This window comes from Nuphar pumila, chromosome 11 (genome assembly GCF_984573655.1).
Source record: "Nuphar pumila chromosome 11, dmNupPumi1.hap1.1, whole genome shotgun sequence".
NCBI classification, from domain to species: Eukaryota; Viridiplantae; Streptophyta; class Magnoliopsida; order Nymphaeales; family Nymphaeaceae; genus Nuphar; species Nuphar pumila.
In genome coordinates, this window is record NC_143259.1 from 7,557,872 (window position 1) to 7,579,045 (window position 21,174).

Genomic DNA, 21,174 nt, shown 5'->3' on the forward strand with positions numbered 1-21,174 from the left:
ATCTGGCCGTTTTTTACACGATATGGTGGCTATAAATGTGAGCTCCCCTTTCTTAAAAATCCAACCGTTGAACAGAGAGAGAGAGAGAGTTGTCATGAGCTTTTCAAAATGAACAGGACCCATGAAAGTTAGCAACCAAACGCGACATTTTGGTCCTTCAATCTGCTGCTAGTCAAGCCTGAGATTCCAAACTCACCTGATTCAATACAATTTTCTCTAATTTCTTATGAATGCTACAGATATCAAAACATATGTACATCTTATTCACAATTACTCAAAATTAGTGTATATAACAACAGTTCGAGAACCCGTTATGTGCTACAAGTTCTTTTCAGGTATTACTTGACTCTCAAAAATGAAACTTCCTGCAACTATAACACAAACCGATCCTCGATACAGACTGCGATACTTGTCTTCCATTTCCATCTACAGATACAACAAGCCGGTTCCCCCACATCCCCTTGACAAACACACTGCGGCAAGAACCACACACCCCTTGGTACCTTGCAGGCATTGGGCTTCCACGACGCTCGTTTAACTGAATAGAACAAAAAACTTTACTGCTTCAGGTGGCATCTGCACAATCATTTCAGAAGAACACACACATAGAGAAACACAAGTTCAAACATGCAATTCTACTGCATGTCAAAACTCGAATATCTTCCAGTCAATGCTTTGACCCAAACCACAACAATAAAATGATGGAACCTCCAAATATATGTATCAGTCTACGATGAAAATAGACAAGGATATTTCTCAGCTTAGCAAGTAAAAAGGATAATAAGAAGCATCTATTAGTAGTGTTGATTGACATTTTTCAAAAGATTGATATAAAATACTAAAAATAATATGATTTCATCTTTAGGAATGAGTTTCTTCTATATGATAACAGAATTTTGTATACATGATTGATTTCATAAAAGGATCTATATATTAGTTAAAAGAGGTCGGGGTAGGCCTAAGAAGACATGGATGGAGGTGATAGGAAAGGATATGAATGCTTTGAACCTCACCGAGGACATGGCATTGGATAGAAATGATTGGAGGAGAAGGATTCATGTGGAAGATGTTAAAATGTATCATTCAACTTATGTAATCTTATATATATTTTATATATATAAAGGATAATACATATTCATATATGGTATATATGCATATGTATTATCCTAATTATATATATATATATATATAATATATTTTTCTATTTATAGGCATAGGGGTAGTTTAGTCATTTCACAGTTTTACACATATTCCATTTGGAATATGTTTGTAATTTTTACTTTTATTTTTCTTTTTTCTTTTTCTCCTTTTTAGTGGTTTGCGCCACCTAGGGAGGCTCCCCAAAGAGTCGTTGGGGAGCCCCCAACGGTCACAAATGTGACCGTTGGGGGCTCCCAACGACTCCTTTGGGAGCCCCCTAAGTGGCTCCTTGCTTGTATTATAAATAGGGGCTTTCCCCTTGTAATTCCCTCACTCCTTGGAGGAGCTTATGCTCCATTGTATAGGGTTTTTACCCTCTTCTTCCTATTTCTTCAATAATATTCAACTTATGACTTTAAGTCATATTTATCCCTTTCATGGGTTTATGTATTAGCACTTGATGTGCTTGTGTTGTTCCCTTAAGTGGGTATATTCGCACTTAATGTGCATGTGTATGGGTTCATTATCGAACCTAAAATATTTAATGTCACTTTCTAACATGGTATCAGAGTGAGGTTGAGATCGAGTTGCTCTTTGGTGCATCGGGAAGCGTGGTATTCAAGAAAGTTTTAAAGAAAAATGGTGAAGTATTCATTTCTCTCTCTTTTCTAAAAGTTATTCGGTATGCATTCTATTTCTTTAAGTATTGTATGAAGAATTTAATGTTCTTTTTTTATGTGTACTCTTTGTCATTATGTCTTTTTATAAAAATTTGAGTTACTTGATACTCTATTGAATATTTTTCATATACATACTTTTTCGTATGTTTTTCTTTGAAATTTTTTAAAATGATAACTTGTTTGACGAAAAATTAGATATATGATTGCTCAAAACTTAATGGGTCGGTAAAGATTTATGATCATTGGAGCCTTGAATTTATATTTTAAACCTATCTTTGTTTATAAGAATACCTTTAATATGTGGTAAGTCTTTAAAGAAAGGTATGTTAAGATTAAAATGTTTGTGAGATGTAGTTTTTCGAAAAATGCTTGGCATATATGAAAAATTCCTTAATAAGTTTTGATTCACTTACCTAATGTGTCCTTTTTATATGAGCAACATTTAATTAAGAAAGTTTTTTTTATATATATAATTTCGGTTGAATTAAGTCATGTTTTCTGATAAAACTTAAGAGTTTTTTGAATTTTTCCTCAATAAATGTTTAATTTTATAGATTTATGCCATAGTACAATCTTACTTTATCATAAGGTTTTTTTAACAAATCTATTATTCTTCTTTGTTGGGATTTCTCTCACTTTAGTGGAGTTTCCCCCTTCTTTGGGAATTTTGTGTGTTTTGAGCTCTATTTAAGGAGCCTTTTTGGTCCTTATAATCTTCTTGTGAGTATATGCTCTTTTATGAAGATTTCATGGTTGTTGTGAGAAGATTGTTTGTGAGTACCTTTTCCCTTGCATAATATCCTTCAAAGATTCATTAATACTTGTAACCCTTTGTGGATCTCTTGAGATTGGTTGTGAGCATCATTTTTTAAGTTACAATAGTGGATTTCATAAGATTTTCAAACTTCACCATCTTTATGAATGCCTATATTGGCCTAAGTTTGTTACTTGCTCATTCAAGATTATTGTCATTTAAAAATCTTGCATTGCATAAAAGTGCATCTATTATCATTTGGTATGCATTTAGTTGCAATTTATATCTATCATAGTTGAGGCTTGTTTTTGACTTTTTGATTATTTCAAATCGGTTCTTACGCATGATGTTGCTTAATATTTCATAATTGTGTTAGTTGCATAATAAGTCTTTTTTGTATAAATGACTTCTTTTGAAGATTAAGCATAATTCGTGTTTATGCAAAATTGTTGTTATAAAACATATTATTGTGATTGATTATATTGGACCTTTGATTCAATTTTTAATCGGTCCTCTTTTCTTTGAAAAATAATTTCCAAAGTGTTTATTGCCTTTTTGTGGCATTTATATTTGTCCATCACATGTTTTTTTAATGCATCATTGTTTTGGCCTTATTTTTTATTTTAGAGATGTTTGTTGAGGTGAGTTAAGGGCACCTTGTGTTATGTCATTTTAGATTGTCCAAATTGTCATATTATAGATGGTGGTTGAGGTGAGTTATGGGCACCTTGGGACTCTAGAATGATTTGGTATATGATCTCTAATTATGAGTGTGTCACTCGTTATGTCATTTTAGATTGTCCAAATTGCCATATTATAGATGGTGGTTGAGGTGAGTTATGGGCACCTTGGGACTCTAGAATGATTTGGTATATGTTCTCTAATTATGAGTGTGTCACTCGTTGTTATGTCATTTTAGATTGTCCACTTGCCATATTATAGATGGTGGTTGAGGTGAGTTATGGACACCTTGGGACTCTAGAATGATTTGGTATATGAGTGTTTCCCTAGTTTGATGTTGGCCATTGATCTTATGGATGCTCTTATTTATATATAAATATGATGGATATATGATGTTTGAAACCTTAAAATGTTTTAAGGTATATTAAAATCAAGGTTTTAGGGATTATTGCCCAACCTTTTATTGTTTATGAAAATTATGAGTGCATTTGCACATTTGTGATTTCGTGCTTTTGTGCACAAGTGTTCCATATGTTCTTGGTGTGCGTATGTTCACACATTTATTTTCAAGAATATTGTTCTATCGGTTGTTGTATCTTGTTGAAGATACTTTTACATAGTTTATTCCAAAATGTTATTTTTATGGGTATTCTTTTTTATTGTTCTATTGATTCAAGGTTTGATTTATATATATGTTTGTCATTACAAGTTTTATTACCTCAAAAGTCTTCTCCTTTTATAACTCTTATCTAAGTGTCATCATATGTAGACAAGAATTTTATTACACCTTTGCGTGTTGATAGCCCTTTGTTGGCTTTTGCTCTCTTGGTCTAGTAGCTGAACACACTTGTCTTGAGTGTTATTATATGTAGACAAGGCACGTTGATTTACACCATGGTGTGTGATCTTTAGTCCATGTTGGTATTTGTGTCCTTGTTCTAGTTGCTGAGTTGTATGCCCATAGTTGGCTTCTTTCACTCAATTCAAGTGTCATTTTATGTAGACAAGAGATGTATTGTGTTTTTAGCCCATGGTTGGCTTAATACTCTTGTTCTAGTAGCTAAACATACTTGATCTTGAGTATATTTTTACGTAGACAAAAGATGTTTTTTGTCCACGTTGGCGTGTATTCTCTTGTTCTTGTCGTTGATGCACTCATTTCAAGTATTATTATATGTAGACAAGAGGTATTTTTACACACCTTAGTGTGTGTCATTTGGCATTTAATGACATTTTATTTATATTCTTGATCTAGTAGCCTATACACTTGATTTACGGGTTTTAGAGAACTAATGAGGTAGTTGCTTGTAGTGGATGAACTACTATTGAAAATTGCAAAATTTCATTCATAACTTGTGTTTTTTGATATAAGTGAATCATATCTATGATATGTTTTTAAATCAAATTGATATTTTAGTATTTAATCTATATATATGAAGTGCTTACAGTTTTTCGGCATCTTTTGTATTTGATATGCAAAATGAGTCTTTTGTCTCAAATGATATTCATTTTTGAATCTTGGGTAGATGCTTTAATATATTTAGTCAAATCATGCTTCTTATATATGACATTTGTTTGACATAGATCTTCTCCCTAAAGATGTGAAACTCTATTGTTGATCTATGCGTGTTAAAGCTCCTTGAAGTTCATATTCATCATGCTTTTGAACATTTGCATCCGTGTTCATTTTGACTAAAGTATGTTTGGAGCATGTTCATTAATGATTTTCTTTAAGTGATTAATTCATTTCATGATAGTACATGCATATGCTCATTATGACCTTTTAGGCCCTCATTCAATAAAGCATATATAGCTTATGTCTCTTCGTAGGCTTATTGTGGTGTCCCTTAGTGGACCATTTTGTCATTCCCCATTATGGGGTTATGTTTGTCCAATGTTGGACCTTATGAATGCATTATGCATTCTTGCAATTCATTTCCGCATAATTTGCTTCCGCTCACTCTTTAACATGATGTATGATTTTGAAACTTTGGTTTTCTAAATTTACTTTTCATGCTAAAATAATTATCATATCATGTGCTTCAAATTTCTATGCATAAGTTATATTTTTGCACCATTGTTTTGCAAATGTGTCATCCGATATGGTTTCAATTAAGCTTGTTAGAAATGTTCCAATTGAGTAAAGTGCAAAGATATGTTTTACTTGTTTCTTTGTTGTTGTTCCACAGGATCTTGAAGATAAGAGGAAAAGAAGTGCCTTGGATAGATCATGGAAGGTGCTCATCGTTAAAGGCGTTGGAGGAAGACATTTGCAATGACATTCGTACGGAAGGCTCTTGAAGCTTTGAGAGTCTTCCTCCTGCTTTCTTCAATCTTTTCGTTCCCCCACGCAAAGTTTGAGGGGGGGTGTTAAAATGTATCATTCAACTTACGTAATCTTATATATATATTTTATATATATAAAGGATAATACATATTCATATATGGTATATAAGCATATGTATTATCCTAATTATATATATAATATATATTTTTCTATTTATAGGCATAGGGGTAGTTTAGTCATTTCACAGTTTTACGCATATTCCATTTGGAATATGTTTGTAATTTTTACTTTTATTTTTCTTTTTTCTTTTTCTCCTTTTTAGTGGTTTGCGCCACCTAGGGAGGCTCCCCAAAGAATCGTTGGGGAGCCCCCAACGGTCACAAATGTGACCGTTGGGGGCTCCCAACGACTCCTTTGGGAGCCCCCTAAGTGGCTCATCGCTTGTATTATAAATAGAGGCTTTCCCCTTGTAATTCCCTCACTCCTTGGAGGAGCTTATGCTCCATTGTATAGGGTTTTTACCCTCTTCTTCCTATTTCTTCAATAATATTCAACTTATGACTTTAAGTCATATTTATCCCTTTTATGGGTTTATGTATTAACACTTGATGTGCTTGTGTTGTTCCCTTAAGTGGGTATATTCGCACTTAATGTGCATGTGTATGGGTTCATTATCGAACCTAAAATATTCAAAGTCACTTTCTAACAGAAGACCTAGAATGATTTTCTTTTTTGGTTCATATCGCCGACCCCAATTGTTTTGGGATGAAGGCATAGTTGTTGTTGTTGTGATCTATAATGACTGTCCTCACACTCTTATCTACACAAAATACCTCCAACACAATTAGTGAAATCCGTACCTCACTAAAGCATTCCAGGCTCTCCAACTTAAAATGTGGAACCACTGGTTGGTGTTGGAAGCTCTTCTACAGTTATTTGCACATGCTTCTTTAGAGAATGAAGTGTATCATCTTGAAAGGATGTCATTCAGTAATCTTATAAAATGATAGTTAAATGGAGATGGTCATTGAAATGATCAATAAGTTCGACATTACTTTCAGTTTTGATCGAAGATTTTAGGTATTCTGAGAACAAGATTGATTGCCTTTCTTTGTGCAGGTTTCTAATTCTCATCATGACTCACTTTTGAACTGAAGCACACCTGCCTAGGACACTTCATGGCCACAGTTAAACTAGTGTCAACCAACATCATGTCATTAACTTTATCTATTCCTTTTATGATCTTGATTATGTATTCTGTATTCATTTGTTTTCTTTTTAATTTGTCATCAATTATATTAGATTGCAATTTCCACTTAGTTTTATTATTTGATATTTATAATTATAGTGATCTAGAATTGTTGTTCAAGAGCTTGCACTTGACATGATATTCATCTTTTATCGCTTTAGGTTATATATATATATATGGAAGGCCGTTAACAGTGGACGGCCTTTCTGTCAAACTCACGTCGGACGCGCCTTGTGCATCCAATTTGCACAAAAACAGAGCATTAGATGCGGTCACGACCGACACTAATGCTTCTTTTAACTTGATTTTTTTTTTCCGCTGATCTTTGCGTGATCAATGGTGGAAAATAATCCATTAACAGTGGATGATTTGCTCGTCCACTGTTACGGGCTACTCTCTCTCTCTCTCTCTCTATATATATATATATATATATATATATATAGTTTTATGTGTATAACTATTTTTCATATGCAATTTTATTTTGGTTTTCCTTATATGATAATCTTCTAGGTAAGTTACTTATATTGGCTTCTGGCTTGATGAACCCAATCCGTCCCTTGTTCCAATCTTAATCATTTTAGTCTTTATCATCAAAAGCCCCAAACTCCAGTTGTCTATATGAAAAGCTTTCAAGCATAAAAAAGCCTCCACCAGACTAAACTTTGCATATTCCTCATCCATTCATAACTAATGGATTCTTGTGCCTTATATAAGAACACTGATCCACGATACCACAGGCTTGGCCATTCAAACACAACCCCAGAATAGATATAACTTCAGACAAAACCTTCTTAAGCCAGCGTTAACTGAATTCTTCTATAGTTCCATGCATTAGAACCATGACTCATGCCTGAAAGTCAAGACATGAGGATCAGGATACTTGTGACCTATTTATGAAGTTGGACTAGATTCATACGCAAATGATTCAGGCTGTTCATTCTGTTCAAATCCAAACACAGACAAGACCTTCCTAAACAAGAGATTCTAATTGGACTTTTGAGATTCATCACATTGGTTGTTGATAACTTCTTGACTTTTGCCCATATTGTAATACTGATTTTGGGAGCCTCAATGATACAGATCAGATTTTATACAGCGAACCCTCAGGATGGTCTAGGCTACTACTCACCAAAAATGTAATTAGGCCCATAAAGGAAAAGTTTATGATCTACTTTCGGAAATTAGTTAGAACCATCTAAAACCAACATCTACTGGAAATACACAAAATTAAACCCTTCTTAACCACCAAAAAAGGCAGCTCAACACCTAAGGCTCAGAATCTATACATCAATTATTCAGTGTATGTGAATACTCTTGTCTTCCTCTATTGGAAGTTGACATCCGTGTGTTTTGAAGTTACTATCCACGTTTTTTCATTTTACCTTTATCTTTTCTATTTCATTTGTTGTATATCAAGAAAGTTGTAATTTCTGGACTTTGTGTATATCAGGAAAGATATATTTCCTGAAATGTATAGCATTAGTTTAGGATTTGTTAGCTAAAATCGTGAAGATCACAATCCATCGTGGACACCTTGTATATTTAACTCCATTTTCTCTTGCTGAATTCAATAACAAAAATAGTCTTCTCCATTGGTCTCTCTTCTTTCACTTTCTCTTCTTACATGGTATCGGAGCGGGGAAGCTAAAAGGTCCATATCATGGCTTCCGACAACAGCAGCAGCAATACTTCTGCCAACGGTCAGCCTGTAAGGACCGATCAGCCAAGGATGTTCCAAGGTCGCACACGGCCGAAATGTGACCATTGTGGCAGATTAGGACACGTGAAAGCAAAGTGATACTACCTTCATGGTTTAACTAACCGACCGAGGGGTTATCCCAATGCTCGTTCTAATGGTCAAGCTAACGCCAACCTTGCATCTTCCCACCAAGAGAAGTCAAGCCCAAATCCTGTCGCACTTCAACTCACTCAAGAGCAGTATGACAAAATCATGACCATAGCCAACCTAGGTAACCGAACCCCATCACCCATGGCTAACCTCGCAGGTAATCCCACCAATCCCTCTGCTTGTTTATCTATGTCCCAAATTTGGATCATTGATTCATGAGCTTCGGATCACATGACCAACTCATTATCCAACATTACCTCTCATGTTCTTGCTTCTTTTCCTTCCATCAGCCTACCAAATGGAACCTCTACCCACATTTCACACATTGAAAACATTGTCTTATCCCCAAAAATCACCTTGTCTAATGTTTTATATGTTCCTAAATTTTAATTAAATATTAGTAAATTGATTCATAACTCCGCCTGTGTAGTTATACACTGCCGGTCCCAAGCCCGGATAAAGGAGGAGGGTTGCGGTAGGCCTGTGACAGCCAGCATAAAAACTTTGTCATATCCTATGAAAATGAACCAATATGAGAATTTTGTTGGGGCGTTCCCTACTGAGCGACGCGCTGTACTCTCTAGGCCCGGAGGCAGTGATAAATGTGCAAGGGTTGGGTAGGCCTAGGAAGACTTGGATGGAGATGATAGGAAAGGATATGAATGCTTTGAACCTCACCGAGGACATGGCGTTGGATAGAAATGATTGGAGGAAAAGGATTCATGTGGAAGACCCAAAATGAATTTCTTTTTTGGTTCATATCGCTGACCCCAATTGTTTTGGGATGAAGGCGTAGTTGTTGTTGTTGTTGTTGTATTAGTAAATTGATTCATGACCTCAAATGTGAAGTCATATTCACAAATGATCGTTGTTTCCTTCAAGACCCACACTTGAAGATGAAGATTGGAGCGGGTAGGCTGCAGGGTGATCTTTACGTACTTGAGATAGATGGTAAACATGTTTTAAATGCTTTGTCTCCTTCCTTTATTTGGCATTTTAGACTTAGTCACTTACCGAATTCAAGACTTCAAATTCTTATTGTTAAGATAAGTCGACCACGTTAGAATTTATCTTCTTAAGGTTGTTTTTTATATTTTACAAAGAATAAGGGACCTAAATGTAATTTTTATTCTTTTGGCTAATCCCTACTTAAACAGGAGATTAGACCTAATTCAATACACGAGTAAAGGTTTCTTTTCTCTCATCTCTTAGTTATCACATGATATCAAAGCCATCGTCCTTGGGAATGTGACCTCTGGATTGAGTGAAGGTGGATCGCGTGAAGGATGATCGCGCGGGATCGCGTGAAGGTTGATCGCATGAAGAGGATCGGGTGTTGTGGTGAAGGCCTATTACAGTCGTCGATCTGCGTATTATGGAGCATTTTTTTTGTGTCATTGATCTGATACAGATCTGGGTATTGTGGTGAAGGCCTATTACAGTCGTCGATCTGCGTATTGTAGAGCAGATTGTTAGTACGTGAAGATTTTTTTGTGGAGTGGAGAGTTTTTTTGGTAATCAATCTGATTTTAAACTGTGACAGTTTTTTTTTCTCGTGGACTTCTATTGCAGCAACAACATTTGTTGTGATTTCTAAGTTATTGTTAATCATTATGGGTAAAGTTCCCAAATCTGATTACAAGAATGAGGCTATTGGGGAATATAAAGCCTTCGCCAATCCTTTCTCATATGGATCTTTCGTGAAATTGAATGAAACAAACTATGCAAGGTGGTCAAGGACGTTTATGATGTCCGTGTCTGGACATCGTAGAAAACATATCTTATTGGAATCTGAACCAAATGATAAAACAGGAAAATATAATACTTGGGAAGAAGATAACGACATTGTTATGTCATGGATCATGAACAACATTGAACCTCAATTTATTATAATACGGCTAAACAGATGTGGGATAATCTTTGCGGTACATATTCTCAAGAGACTAATGTGAGTCGTATCCTCCAAGTTGAACAAGAGATATATAATTTACAGCAAGGTGATCAGACCTTGGCCCAGTACTATGCCTTTGTTAAGGCTGCCTTTGAGAGACTTAATGCTCACAGACCTCTATGTTGCTCAAAACAAAAAGATCATCAAGAACAGGCTATGGTGGCTCGGTTCCTCACATGCCTATCGTCAGAGTTCACTGTTGCTAAAGTTCAAATGTTGACCGGGTCTGATGTTCCTACTCTTGTTGATGCATACAATCGATTGAGTAGACTTGCCATCTCTCTTACACAATCTCAACCTGCATCTCAGTCATCTGCTTTAGTTGTTCCATCTAGTTATGACAAGGAAATACTCTGAATGTTAGAGGCAGAGGTTGTGGAAGAGGTTTGGCAGGTAGAGGCAAACTCCAATGTACCTATTGCGGAAAACCAAGGCATTTAAAATATCGTTGCTGGGATAAACATGGTCGGCCTACCTTTTCTCCATTAAAACCAAATGCTCCAAAGGCTAATGTTACAAAACTTGAGGCAGAACATGAACCCAATTCTCCTAGTGATTCGATCACTCTTAGTTGTGCTGAATATGATGAACTGGTTGCTCATCGCCCTTCAAGTTCCTCTTCTCTTGTAGAAGGTGTGGCTCTCTTAACAGGAGACCATCTTTCTCCTCGTGATAGTAAGTGGATTATTGACTCTGGTGCATCTAGACATCTATGTGAAAACTCTCAATTTTTTTCAGAGTTAAAGGCTATTACTGCACATCGGAGTGTTTCATTAGCTGATGGGAGTTCCTCCCCTGTTATTGGTCAGGGAAATGTTCCTATCTCCTCCTCCTTGCAGTTGAACAATGTTCTTCATGCTCCTTCATTTCCTCAAAGTCTACTCTCAGTTAGTTGCCTTACAAAAGAGTTGAATTGTAAAGTGATATTTAATCCTGTGTTGTCATTTTCAGGATTTGCTGACGGGAAAGAAGATTGGTGGAGGCTATGAAGAAAATGGAGTCTACTACCTACATCACCCTGTGAGAAACATTTATGCTGCAGTCGATTCTTCCTCGAGTCCTGTTCAGTAGCATCGTCGTCTCGAACATCCTTCATTGTCGAAGCTTCGTCGTGTCGTTCCTCAAATTTCGTCTACCACATCATTCTAGTGTGAAGCATGTCAGTTGGACAAGCATCATCAGAGTTCGTTTTCTTCTAGTCAGAGTCAGTCTAGTCATAAAGTCTTTGAACTTCTTCATGCGGATGTATGGGGTCCTAGTAAGATTCCTACCATGACCCAATGTCGTTATTATCTTGTTATTGTGGATGATTTTTCTAAGTTGTCTTGGGTGTTCTTAATAAAAGAAAAATCTGAAGCTCTTAACATTCTAAAATCTTTGGTCATTGAAATAAAAACTCAGTTTGAGACAGTTGTTAAGATTATTCGTACCGATAATGCCCTTGAGTTTAAAACGACAACACTGTTGCAATTTTATCGGGACCATGGTATTCAACCTCAAACCTCATGTGCTTATACTTCCCAACAAAATGGGGTGGCTGAGCGAAAACACAGGCATCTCCTTGACGTTGCACGCACCCTTATGATTCAATCCAATGTCCCTGCTTCATATTGGGGTGATGCAATTACCACGGCCTGCTATTTGATCAACCGCATGCCTTCATCATCTGTGGAAGACCAAATTCCTTTACAAATCCTGTCTCCAAGTGCACCTCTCTTCCCTCTTTCACCTGAGGTATTTGGGTGTGTTTGCTTTGTGCACAGACTCGGACCTGACCGCGATAAGTTAGCAACTCAAGCCACTAAGTGTATGTTTATAGGCTATCCAAAAAACCAAAAGGGGTATCGATGTTATGATCTGATATCTCGTCGGGAGTATGTCAGTGCGGATGTATCCTTCTTGGAGTCCCTTCCATACTATTCCAGTATTGGTGCTAGGCTGCAAGCTGATCAAAGATGTCTCTTTTCCTCTTTTTGTTCCTCCTTTTCCTTTGGAATCGGTGCCCCCATTACCGAATCCAACTCCACCTACCGCACGGTTTCACAATCCTCCATTGGTGTATGTGCGTAGAGCTCCACCTCTCCCAATGCCTCCATCTTCTTCTTCTCCTGAGGTAAGTACTCCTGATAGCAATGACATTCTTGTTGATGATGACAGGTCAATCGCTCTGCGGAAGGGGACAAGACAATGTACCTTATACCTTATGTCTAAGTTTGTGTCAGATGCCAGACTCAGAAATAAGATGAAAGCATTTATTTCAGCCTTATCAGCTGAAACTATTGCTCTCAGTTATCAAACGATAGTACTCAATAGCCGGTGGAAGCAGGCTATGCAAGATGAAATGGATGCTTTACTATCTCAACAGACATGGGACCTTGTTTATCCCCCAGGGGATGCGGACATTATTAGATGCAAATGGGTATATACCATTAAGTATAACTCAGATGGTTCTATTGAAAGGTATAAAGCCCGGTTAGTAGCAAAAGGCTATACTCAGACATATGGCGTTGATTTCTTTGAGACATTTTCTCCAGTAGCACGGATGGGCACCATTCGTCTTATTCTTTCTATAGTTGTTCACCTTGGATGGAGTTTATGTCAGCTAGATGTGAAAAATGCTTTCTTATATGGAGATTTGTCTGAGACCGTCTACATGCAACCTCCTGCGTTCGAGGTTGAGGGGAAGTGTCCGAAGGTGTGTAGATTAAGAAAGGAGATATATGGTTTAAAGCAAAGTCCTCGTGCATGGTTTCAAAAGTTGTTTAAGGTGATGTCAAAGTTTGATTTTAATAGATCAGCGCCAGATCACACATTATTTATTAAGAAAACTAACTCAGGCATAGTAGTTACGGTGGTATATGTAGATGACATCATCCTTACAGGAGATAACATGAACGATATTGCAGCTACGAAGGCTCATCTTCAAAAATATTTTGTTACAAAAGACCTTGGTTCCCTTAGATATTTTATGGGCATAGAAGTGGCCAGGAGCAGTGAAGGCGTGGTTTTGTCTCAACGAAAGTATGTTCTTGATTTACTAAAAGAGACAGGAATGTTGGGAGCTAAACCAGCAAATATTCCCATGGATAACAAAGTTCACTTGTTCGATGAGGGATCAAAACTTGTTGATAGCAAGAGCTATCGCTCATTGGTAGGGAAGTTACTATATGTGACAGTGACTAGACCGGATATTGCTTTGGCTGTAAGCAAGGTTAGTCAATTCATGGACAAACCGACTGAGGTACACTGGAATGCTACAATGATGATACTCAGGTAGTTAAAATCTTCTCTTGGAAAATGGTTGTTATTTAAGAAAGGAAACACTCTTGAGGTAGTTGCGTACTCTCATGCTGATTATGCTGGATCTGTAGAGGATAGAAAATCTACCACAGGATTCTGTGTATTTGTGGGAGATAACTTAATATCCTGGAGAAGCAAGAAGCAAACCGTGGTTGCTAGGTCAAGTGCTGAATCAGAATACAGGGCTATGGCCCAAACAGCAGCTGAATTAATGTGGGTTCGAATCGTGTTGACTGATCTTCAAGTGAAGGTGTCATCTCCTATGGTGATGATGTGTGATAACAAGGCAGCCACATATATAGCAAATAATCTAGTATTTCACGAGAGGGCAAAACATATTGAAGTTGACTGTCATTACATACGAGATATGGTTCAAGTTGGACATATCTCTACCAAGCATGTAATCTCTGAGGATCAAGTTGCAAATATTTTTATAAAGCCTCTTGCTAGGCCCAGTTTCTCAAAATGTTGCGGCAAGCTGAGCATGATTGATATCCATGCTCCAGCTTGAGGGGAAGTGTTAAGATAAGTAGACCACGTTAGAATTTATCTTCTTAAGGTTATTTTTTATATTTTACAAAGAATAAGGGACCTAAATGTAATTTTTATTCTTTTGGCTAATCCCTACTTAAACAGGAGATTAGACCTAATTCAATACACGAGTAAAGGTTTCTTTTCTCTCATCTCTTAGTTCTCACACTTATCAATTCTAATAAAGTGAATGAGCGTATATCTCATGATCATTGTTCAAATTGTCATATTGCCAAACAAACTAGACTTTTGTTTCCAAATAGTTCTATATCTTCTTCCAAACCGTTTGACTTGCTCCACTGTGACATTTGGGGTGGATATCAAACCCCATCCATGTCAAGAGAACATTATTTTTTTACCACAATACAAGTTCGAAACTTATGATATTTTTAAAATTTTTGTTAAGATGATTCATACCCAATTTAGTACCAATGTTTTAAATCTTAGATTTGATAATGACATTGATTTTTTTTAATGATATAAAGGGATTAATCATCAACACAATTGTGTTGCAACCGTATAACAAAACGAGGTCATCGAGTGCAAACATAAGAACTTATTGAATGTCGCTTGTGCTCTTCGTTTTCAGAATAACTTACCCATCAAATTTTGAGGCAAATGCATTCTTACTATGACTTACCTTATAAATCACATTCCTTCCAAACCATTGATAGGAAAAATGCCATGTGAGGTTCTTTATAACAAGGCACCCAAATACGATCATATCATAATTTTTGGGTGCTACTCATAAATTTCACAATCGTGCTCGAAAATGCGATTTTGTGGGATATCTCTATGGTCAAGTGGGCTACAGAGTTTACGATCTTGAAACACATAAAATATTTGTTAGCAGAGGTCAAATTTTATGAAAATGAATTTCCGTTTCAAGATCATAAAGCTCCTGATAATGATGGTGGACATATTTTACCCATACCGATTTTGGAACCTCAAGAGCTTGAAACGCAAAATCAAAATCATCAAACTACGCCTAACCATCACAATGTCACACAAGTTCAAGATCCATCCTTGCAGTCTAGTACATCTGTTCTAAATGTTGTGGATCCAATACTTGGAAATATTGAACCCTCTACCCAAGAAGATCCACAAATTAAAAAATCCAATAGGACCCATCAACCGCCATCGTATCTCGAGGATTACAAATGCTATTTTGCAGCTCACGTGCTTGATGCTTCAGGTGTCATGGTTCCAAGTACTCGTTATCCCCTTAATCATTACCTTACATATGCTAAATTTTCTCACCATCGTTGAGTTTTTCTAGCAACCATTACCCTTAATTCTGAACCAAGAACCTTTAACCAAGCCATGAAACACCCACATTGGTGTGTTGCCATGGCCATGGAAATTACTTGATCTGTTATGGATTTACCCGAAGGAAAACAATTCGTTGGGTGAAAATGGATATATAAGATTACATATAAATCTGATGGTTCAATTGGAAGGTACAAAGTGCGGTTAGTTGCAAAGGGATATACTCATATTGAAGGTCTCAATTACAACGAGACCTATGCACAGATCACTAAAATTATCACGGTTTGTTGCCTCCTTGCCATTATTGCCATAAGAAAATGACAACTCTACTAAATCGATGTCAACAATGTGTTTCTCCATGGAGAGTTGGATGAGATTTTCTAGTAAAAGGGCGCAACATGTTTGCCACCTCAACAAGTCCTATGGATTCAAGCAATCCTCACAAAATTGGTTTGTCAAACTCTCTACATACTTGAAGCACGTTGGTTTTGTTCAGTCAAAGGTAGATTACTCTTTGTTTTCCAAAATAGGGAAACAAAGTCAGATTTTCATATTGGTATATGTCGCCGACATTATTATTTATGGTGATAATCAAACCCAGATCAAAGAGCTCAAATTTCTTATCCATCATCAATTTCATCTCAAAGATCTAGGTCAACTGAAATATTTTCTTGGCATTGAGGTGGCTAAATCTAAACATGACATATTTATCTCAACAAAAATATGCTCTAGATATTTTGGAAGACATGAGACACCTAGGAGCTCGACCATGCAATTTTCTATGGAATCACAGTTGCGACTCAACACCGAAGATGGTGATGCCTTGGAGGATCCAAGCAAATACCATAGTTTGATTGGGCAGATTGTTTACCTCACAATTACCAGACACTACATTTTATTTGTTGTCTATGTCTTGAGTCAATTTTTGCATCAATCGCGCGCATATGAAGGCAGCTCTAAGGGTACTTTGTTAAATCAAAGGCACTCTTGGACATGCCAATACACTGACCATTATAGGATATTGTGACTCGGATTGGGTATCTTATCCCATGACCCGATGGTCCACCTTGGGCTACTGCATCATGATAGAGAACAATCCGATCTCATGAGAATCATAGAAGGAGTCAACCGTCTCTCACTCCTAAGCAAAGGTTGAGTATCGGTCAATGGCACTAGCAAGTTGTGAGTTAACTTGGGTCAAGTATTTATTGGTAGATCTTGGGATCCAATATCCTCGGCCTATGCTCTTATTTTGTGACAATCAAGCAGCTATGCACATTGTTGCCAATCCGATCCACCATGAGCGTACCAAACACATTGAAATTGATTGTCACCTCATCGGGGGAAAATTCCCGACCCAGTTTGTTCCCACCATATCTCAAAGTGCAGATTTGTTCACTAAGGTCTTAGGTACCGATGAACTTTCCTTATTGAAGACCAAGTTGGGCATGTTAGATCCATATGCTCCAACTTGAGGGGGCGTATTGGAAGTTACCATCCGTGTGTTTTGAAGTTACCATCGACGTTTTATCATTTTACCCTTATCTTTTTTATTTCATTTGTTGTATATCAAGAAAGTTGTAATTTCTGGACTTTGTGCATATCAGGAAAGATATATTTCCTGAAATGTATAGCATTAGTTTAGGAGTTGTTAGCTAAAATCGTGGAGATCACACTCCATGGAGGCCGCCTTGTACAACTTGTACATTTAACTCCATTTTCTCTTGCTGAATTCAATAACAAAAATCGTCTTCTCCATTGGTCTATCCTCTTTCACTTTCTCTTCTTACATCCTCTTTTACCATTCATCACCTCAATCTTAAATATTCTAATGAATAGTGTATACGTATCCACCCCATGAAAAGAAATCCACTTCCAGATTTCAATCATGTCCTTGGCAAAGTCCATATTTAAGTGAGACAGATCATTCCCAAAACTAGATACCAGAATGGTAAAGCTTAATGAGTATTGTATTTTTTGGAATAAAGATGCAATTCAAATAAACTTGGAAATCAAAAGATATTGACTGAAAAAGGCAATATGTGCAACAAATAGAAAATTAAAATACATCGTCATCAAATACTCATGCAGCATTGCACAAAAAAGTAGAGAGTTCCAGCTGGATTACCCAGGAGATGCAGCAACGACACTTCCAGCAGTATAGGAAGCAAAAACAAGAATAGCTTGAACCAGTATTGTCACAGAAAGAGTAACAGTTCGCCATTGTCAAAAAGTATGCCGCTGTGAATGAACCATTCACTACAGCTATGTCACAAAATTCCTGCTCCACCCATTAGCCAACCCGTAATCAATATTCAACTCTCTCATGGGTGGTATGTTCTCCATAGCAAAAAGCATGAGATGAGGGTATGAAGCATTTTCATGATCATATAAAACAAATTGAACCAGCACATTTGGAACAAAACTGTGGTTGATATAACACCCCACGTTTCTCATCCTTGAAACATCAATCCCGAAATACAGTTGCGGCACACATGTAGTATCCAACTGTCTGGACTGAGACTCAGGTAAAACATCAGAAATGTTTCCCCACTCTGTCCATCGGTGAGGAAACTGCTGTGCATAGACTAAATTGTCCCCATTCATGGAGACTACGAAAGCCTGCTGTCTAGTCAGCACAACACCTGTAAATTCACATATAAATGTCCCAGCCTTAATCAAGTCTAAAGACCGAACCCCCCAACCAGATTCACTTGATCTGAAAACCTCCAACCGGTACTTCACACCATTCTGACTCACTCTGTTGTGGCAGGTCGGTGGACATCGACACAAACTTCCGCATTCATATATCAATGGTCTACCTCTTATAAGAACCCCTTCCCGGTTATATGGAAAGTCTCCTCCATTCCGTCTGATACAAAAACACCCACCTGAACACCCGGATACACAATCACAACCACCTGAATTCCCCATCCAAAATGCAAATGGAGGATAAACCGGACGGACTATATAACTGTAAGACAATGGTCCTTGATCAGAATCAAAGTCGTTGAAAAGGTAAATAGGAACTTTCTCTTTCCCATTAGATATATCAAGATTCACAAGCCCTTGTCGACAGTTCGGATTCAATTTCAGGTTCTCTGCTAATTTGAACATGGAACTACCCATTTCAGGCTGCTGCGGGCTCCTAACAAGTTTATACTTGTATACTCCAAAACCAGATTTTCCAACGTCTAACCAGGTATCACGGATTCGATATAGCCCATCATAAATGTACACCCTGCCTGATATCATGAAAGTCACATTGTAACCATTAAAACTGACTAGAAAAAGATGAAAAAATTGCTTACCGGGCTAAGCCGGTGAATGAAGGTATGAACAGAGTCTGCACTCTGAGATTCAGCATCGCCTCATTTCATTTCCATTCTCTACTTAACCCCAATTGAGCCAAGTACATAATCCCCGAGTTCTTAAACTAGACATTCGGACAGGTTGCAGTCTGACTCTGGAATCCACCCTATTCAAAGCCCAGCCAAAAGGTGAAAAATTCATTAAGCTTTTTTTTTTAAGACAGCGAGATTCATGGGGCCTCAGAATCGCTGGCAAGAAAACCGAGTCAGGCGGTGAATCCCAAGTCAAACCACAACCCGCTAAACTCATATAAACCAAGAACTCGTATAGAACTTAAAAAAGCGAGATGGCAACCGAACCGAGTCGTTTGTTTCCAAGCCGACCGTGCAAAGTTGGACGGAGTTCCTTACCTGTGGGGCTGTCGCCGGACTTGAGCCCCCGGATGACTCTCACATCTATCCCGTACCGCATGCTCCGCTCGAGCGCCAGATTCCCTCTCTCGAGCTTCTGATGGACGACGTGCTTTGCCGAGACTCTTTGAATCCGCCCGCCGTGGCCGGTATAGATGAGCACGTCCCCTCCGTCCTCGTCGTCCTCGTACCCACCAGAAGCCACCACGCTCGTCGCGATCGGCTCACCCGTGAGGCTCCGGCTCGCTGGAATGTAGTCGATCCCTGCCTGCACCTGGCAATGCAACCCCACGACGTACATCTCCATCCGAAAGAAGAAAACGTCGCCGATCTCGATTCCCGGCACGGAGCCGACGAACCGGTGCTCGCGATTCAAGCACAGACCGATGCCGGACATCATCGAGGCCGCCTTGAGGTCGGCGCGCAACCGAGGCCCGAGAGGCTCCCCCGCCGCCGAATTCCGGCCGGTTTCCTCCCGGAGGAGAAAGAGGCGCAGCGACTCGTAAAGAACCCTAGTCTTCCGGACGGCGTCCCGGCAGATGAGGACCTGGTCAGGGCACTCGTGAGGAACCGTAACGACGCTGCCGTAGCAAGGCTGAGTCTCGGCCGGGACGATGGCCGTCTGGAGGTCGGGCTGGAGGACGGCCATGTCCGAAAAGCGATTGATCCGTCCGGCGAACGCCGACCGGAGGTACTCCTCCTCGAAGGAGGCGACGGGGGCGATCTGGAGGCGATCAGCGTCAGAGTTCTCATGGACGTCTCTTGGCTCCTCTTTCGGCGTAAGGAGAGGGACGGGAAGGCAGATCTCGCCGTATTCCAGCCTCTCTTCCTTGGGGATTCGGAGAGGAAGGACGGGATCCGGTGGCCGGAGCTCAAGATTCAGGTCGGGGAGCGACAGAAGGGGGAGGAGAGAGTTGTCGGAGAGGGTCAGAGGGAGGAGCGCCGGCGGTGGCTTCCCAGAGAAGGAATCTCCGTCCATCGTTGCCTTCTAGAAGCATCTTTCATGGCGGAAAATAGAGGATATTTTTCTGCAATTTCTTTATTCTTTCCATTTTTTTTGTTCACCTCAACGGAGAGGATGAGTGAACCCTGTAAAGGACATAGGTAAGGGATGGATGTTGTTTATAAAGCACCCATAATGGATTTAATTACGCAGTTGCCATTACATTAACGAAAGTGGTTGTCCTGAGAGTGGCACTTCAGGTATTTTCATGAATTCCTTGGGTGATTTCATTTTATGTTGCCCTAGGGCGTCCGGAGAATGCGATGGATGCCAAGATGGAAACCAACACCCCACCTGTGAAAATAGAGGGGGCAGCGTTTCTTACACGTGTGATTGGAGAGAGAGTGTGTGTGTGTGTGTGTGTGTGAATTCTTTAAGGTGTTCTAACTCGGGTCGGTTTGTCCTTGGGACGTAAACGGATCGGGTTCAAGTCGGATATCCGATCGAGTTTTAATCCATTTAATCAGATTCAGTAACTAATGTTGGATCCGATTACAAATTGGAATCCGGACTTGGTATCAGGTTTTCTACCTGAATTCTAAATTTCTAATTCGAGTGACGCCTGAGTAAGATCAAAGTCTGTCTAAAATGTGAATCCGAATATATATGTAAATATTGGATTTTATGATAAATGGATCCGGATTTGCTTTTTAGCTTTGGATCATAAATAGTAAAGCTCCATCTTTTCTGTATAAGAAGGCCCTTAACAGTGTGGTCTCATTTTCTATGATGTTGGTGTGGGGGCATATTGCAAGGAG

The 21,174-nt window shown here is 38.5% G+C and overlaps 1 protein-coding gene across 3 annotated transcripts; it reads right to left on the bottom strand.

Moving 5' to 3' along the window:
* Positions 1-240: 240 nt before the first annotated feature.
* On the bottom strand, positions 241-20,503 carry LOC149821810 (histone-lysine N-methyltransferase family member SUVH9-like). Of its 3 annotated transcripts, none has more exons than XR_016426149.1 (3): positions 19,414-20,503; positions 17,820-18,936; positions 241-538 (listed from the first exon to the last, which is right to left on the bottom strand). XR_016426149.1 is itself a non-coding variant. In XM_089981378.1 (2 exons), the coding sequence occupies exons 1-2, from the start codon at positions 20,390-20,392 to the stop codon at positions 17,957-17,959; spliced, it is 1,959 nt and encodes a 652-aa protein (XP_089837504.1). In that variant the 5' UTR covers positions 20,393-20,503; the 3' UTR covers positions 17,641-17,956. The 3 variants fall into 3 exon arrangements, 1 of the variants encoding a protein (XP_089837504.1); XR_016426150.1 differs by having other exon boundaries at positions 241-576; XM_089981378.1 differs by lacking the exon at positions 241-538 and having other exon boundaries at positions 17,641-18,936.
* Positions 20,504-21,174: the final 671 nt, after the last annotated feature.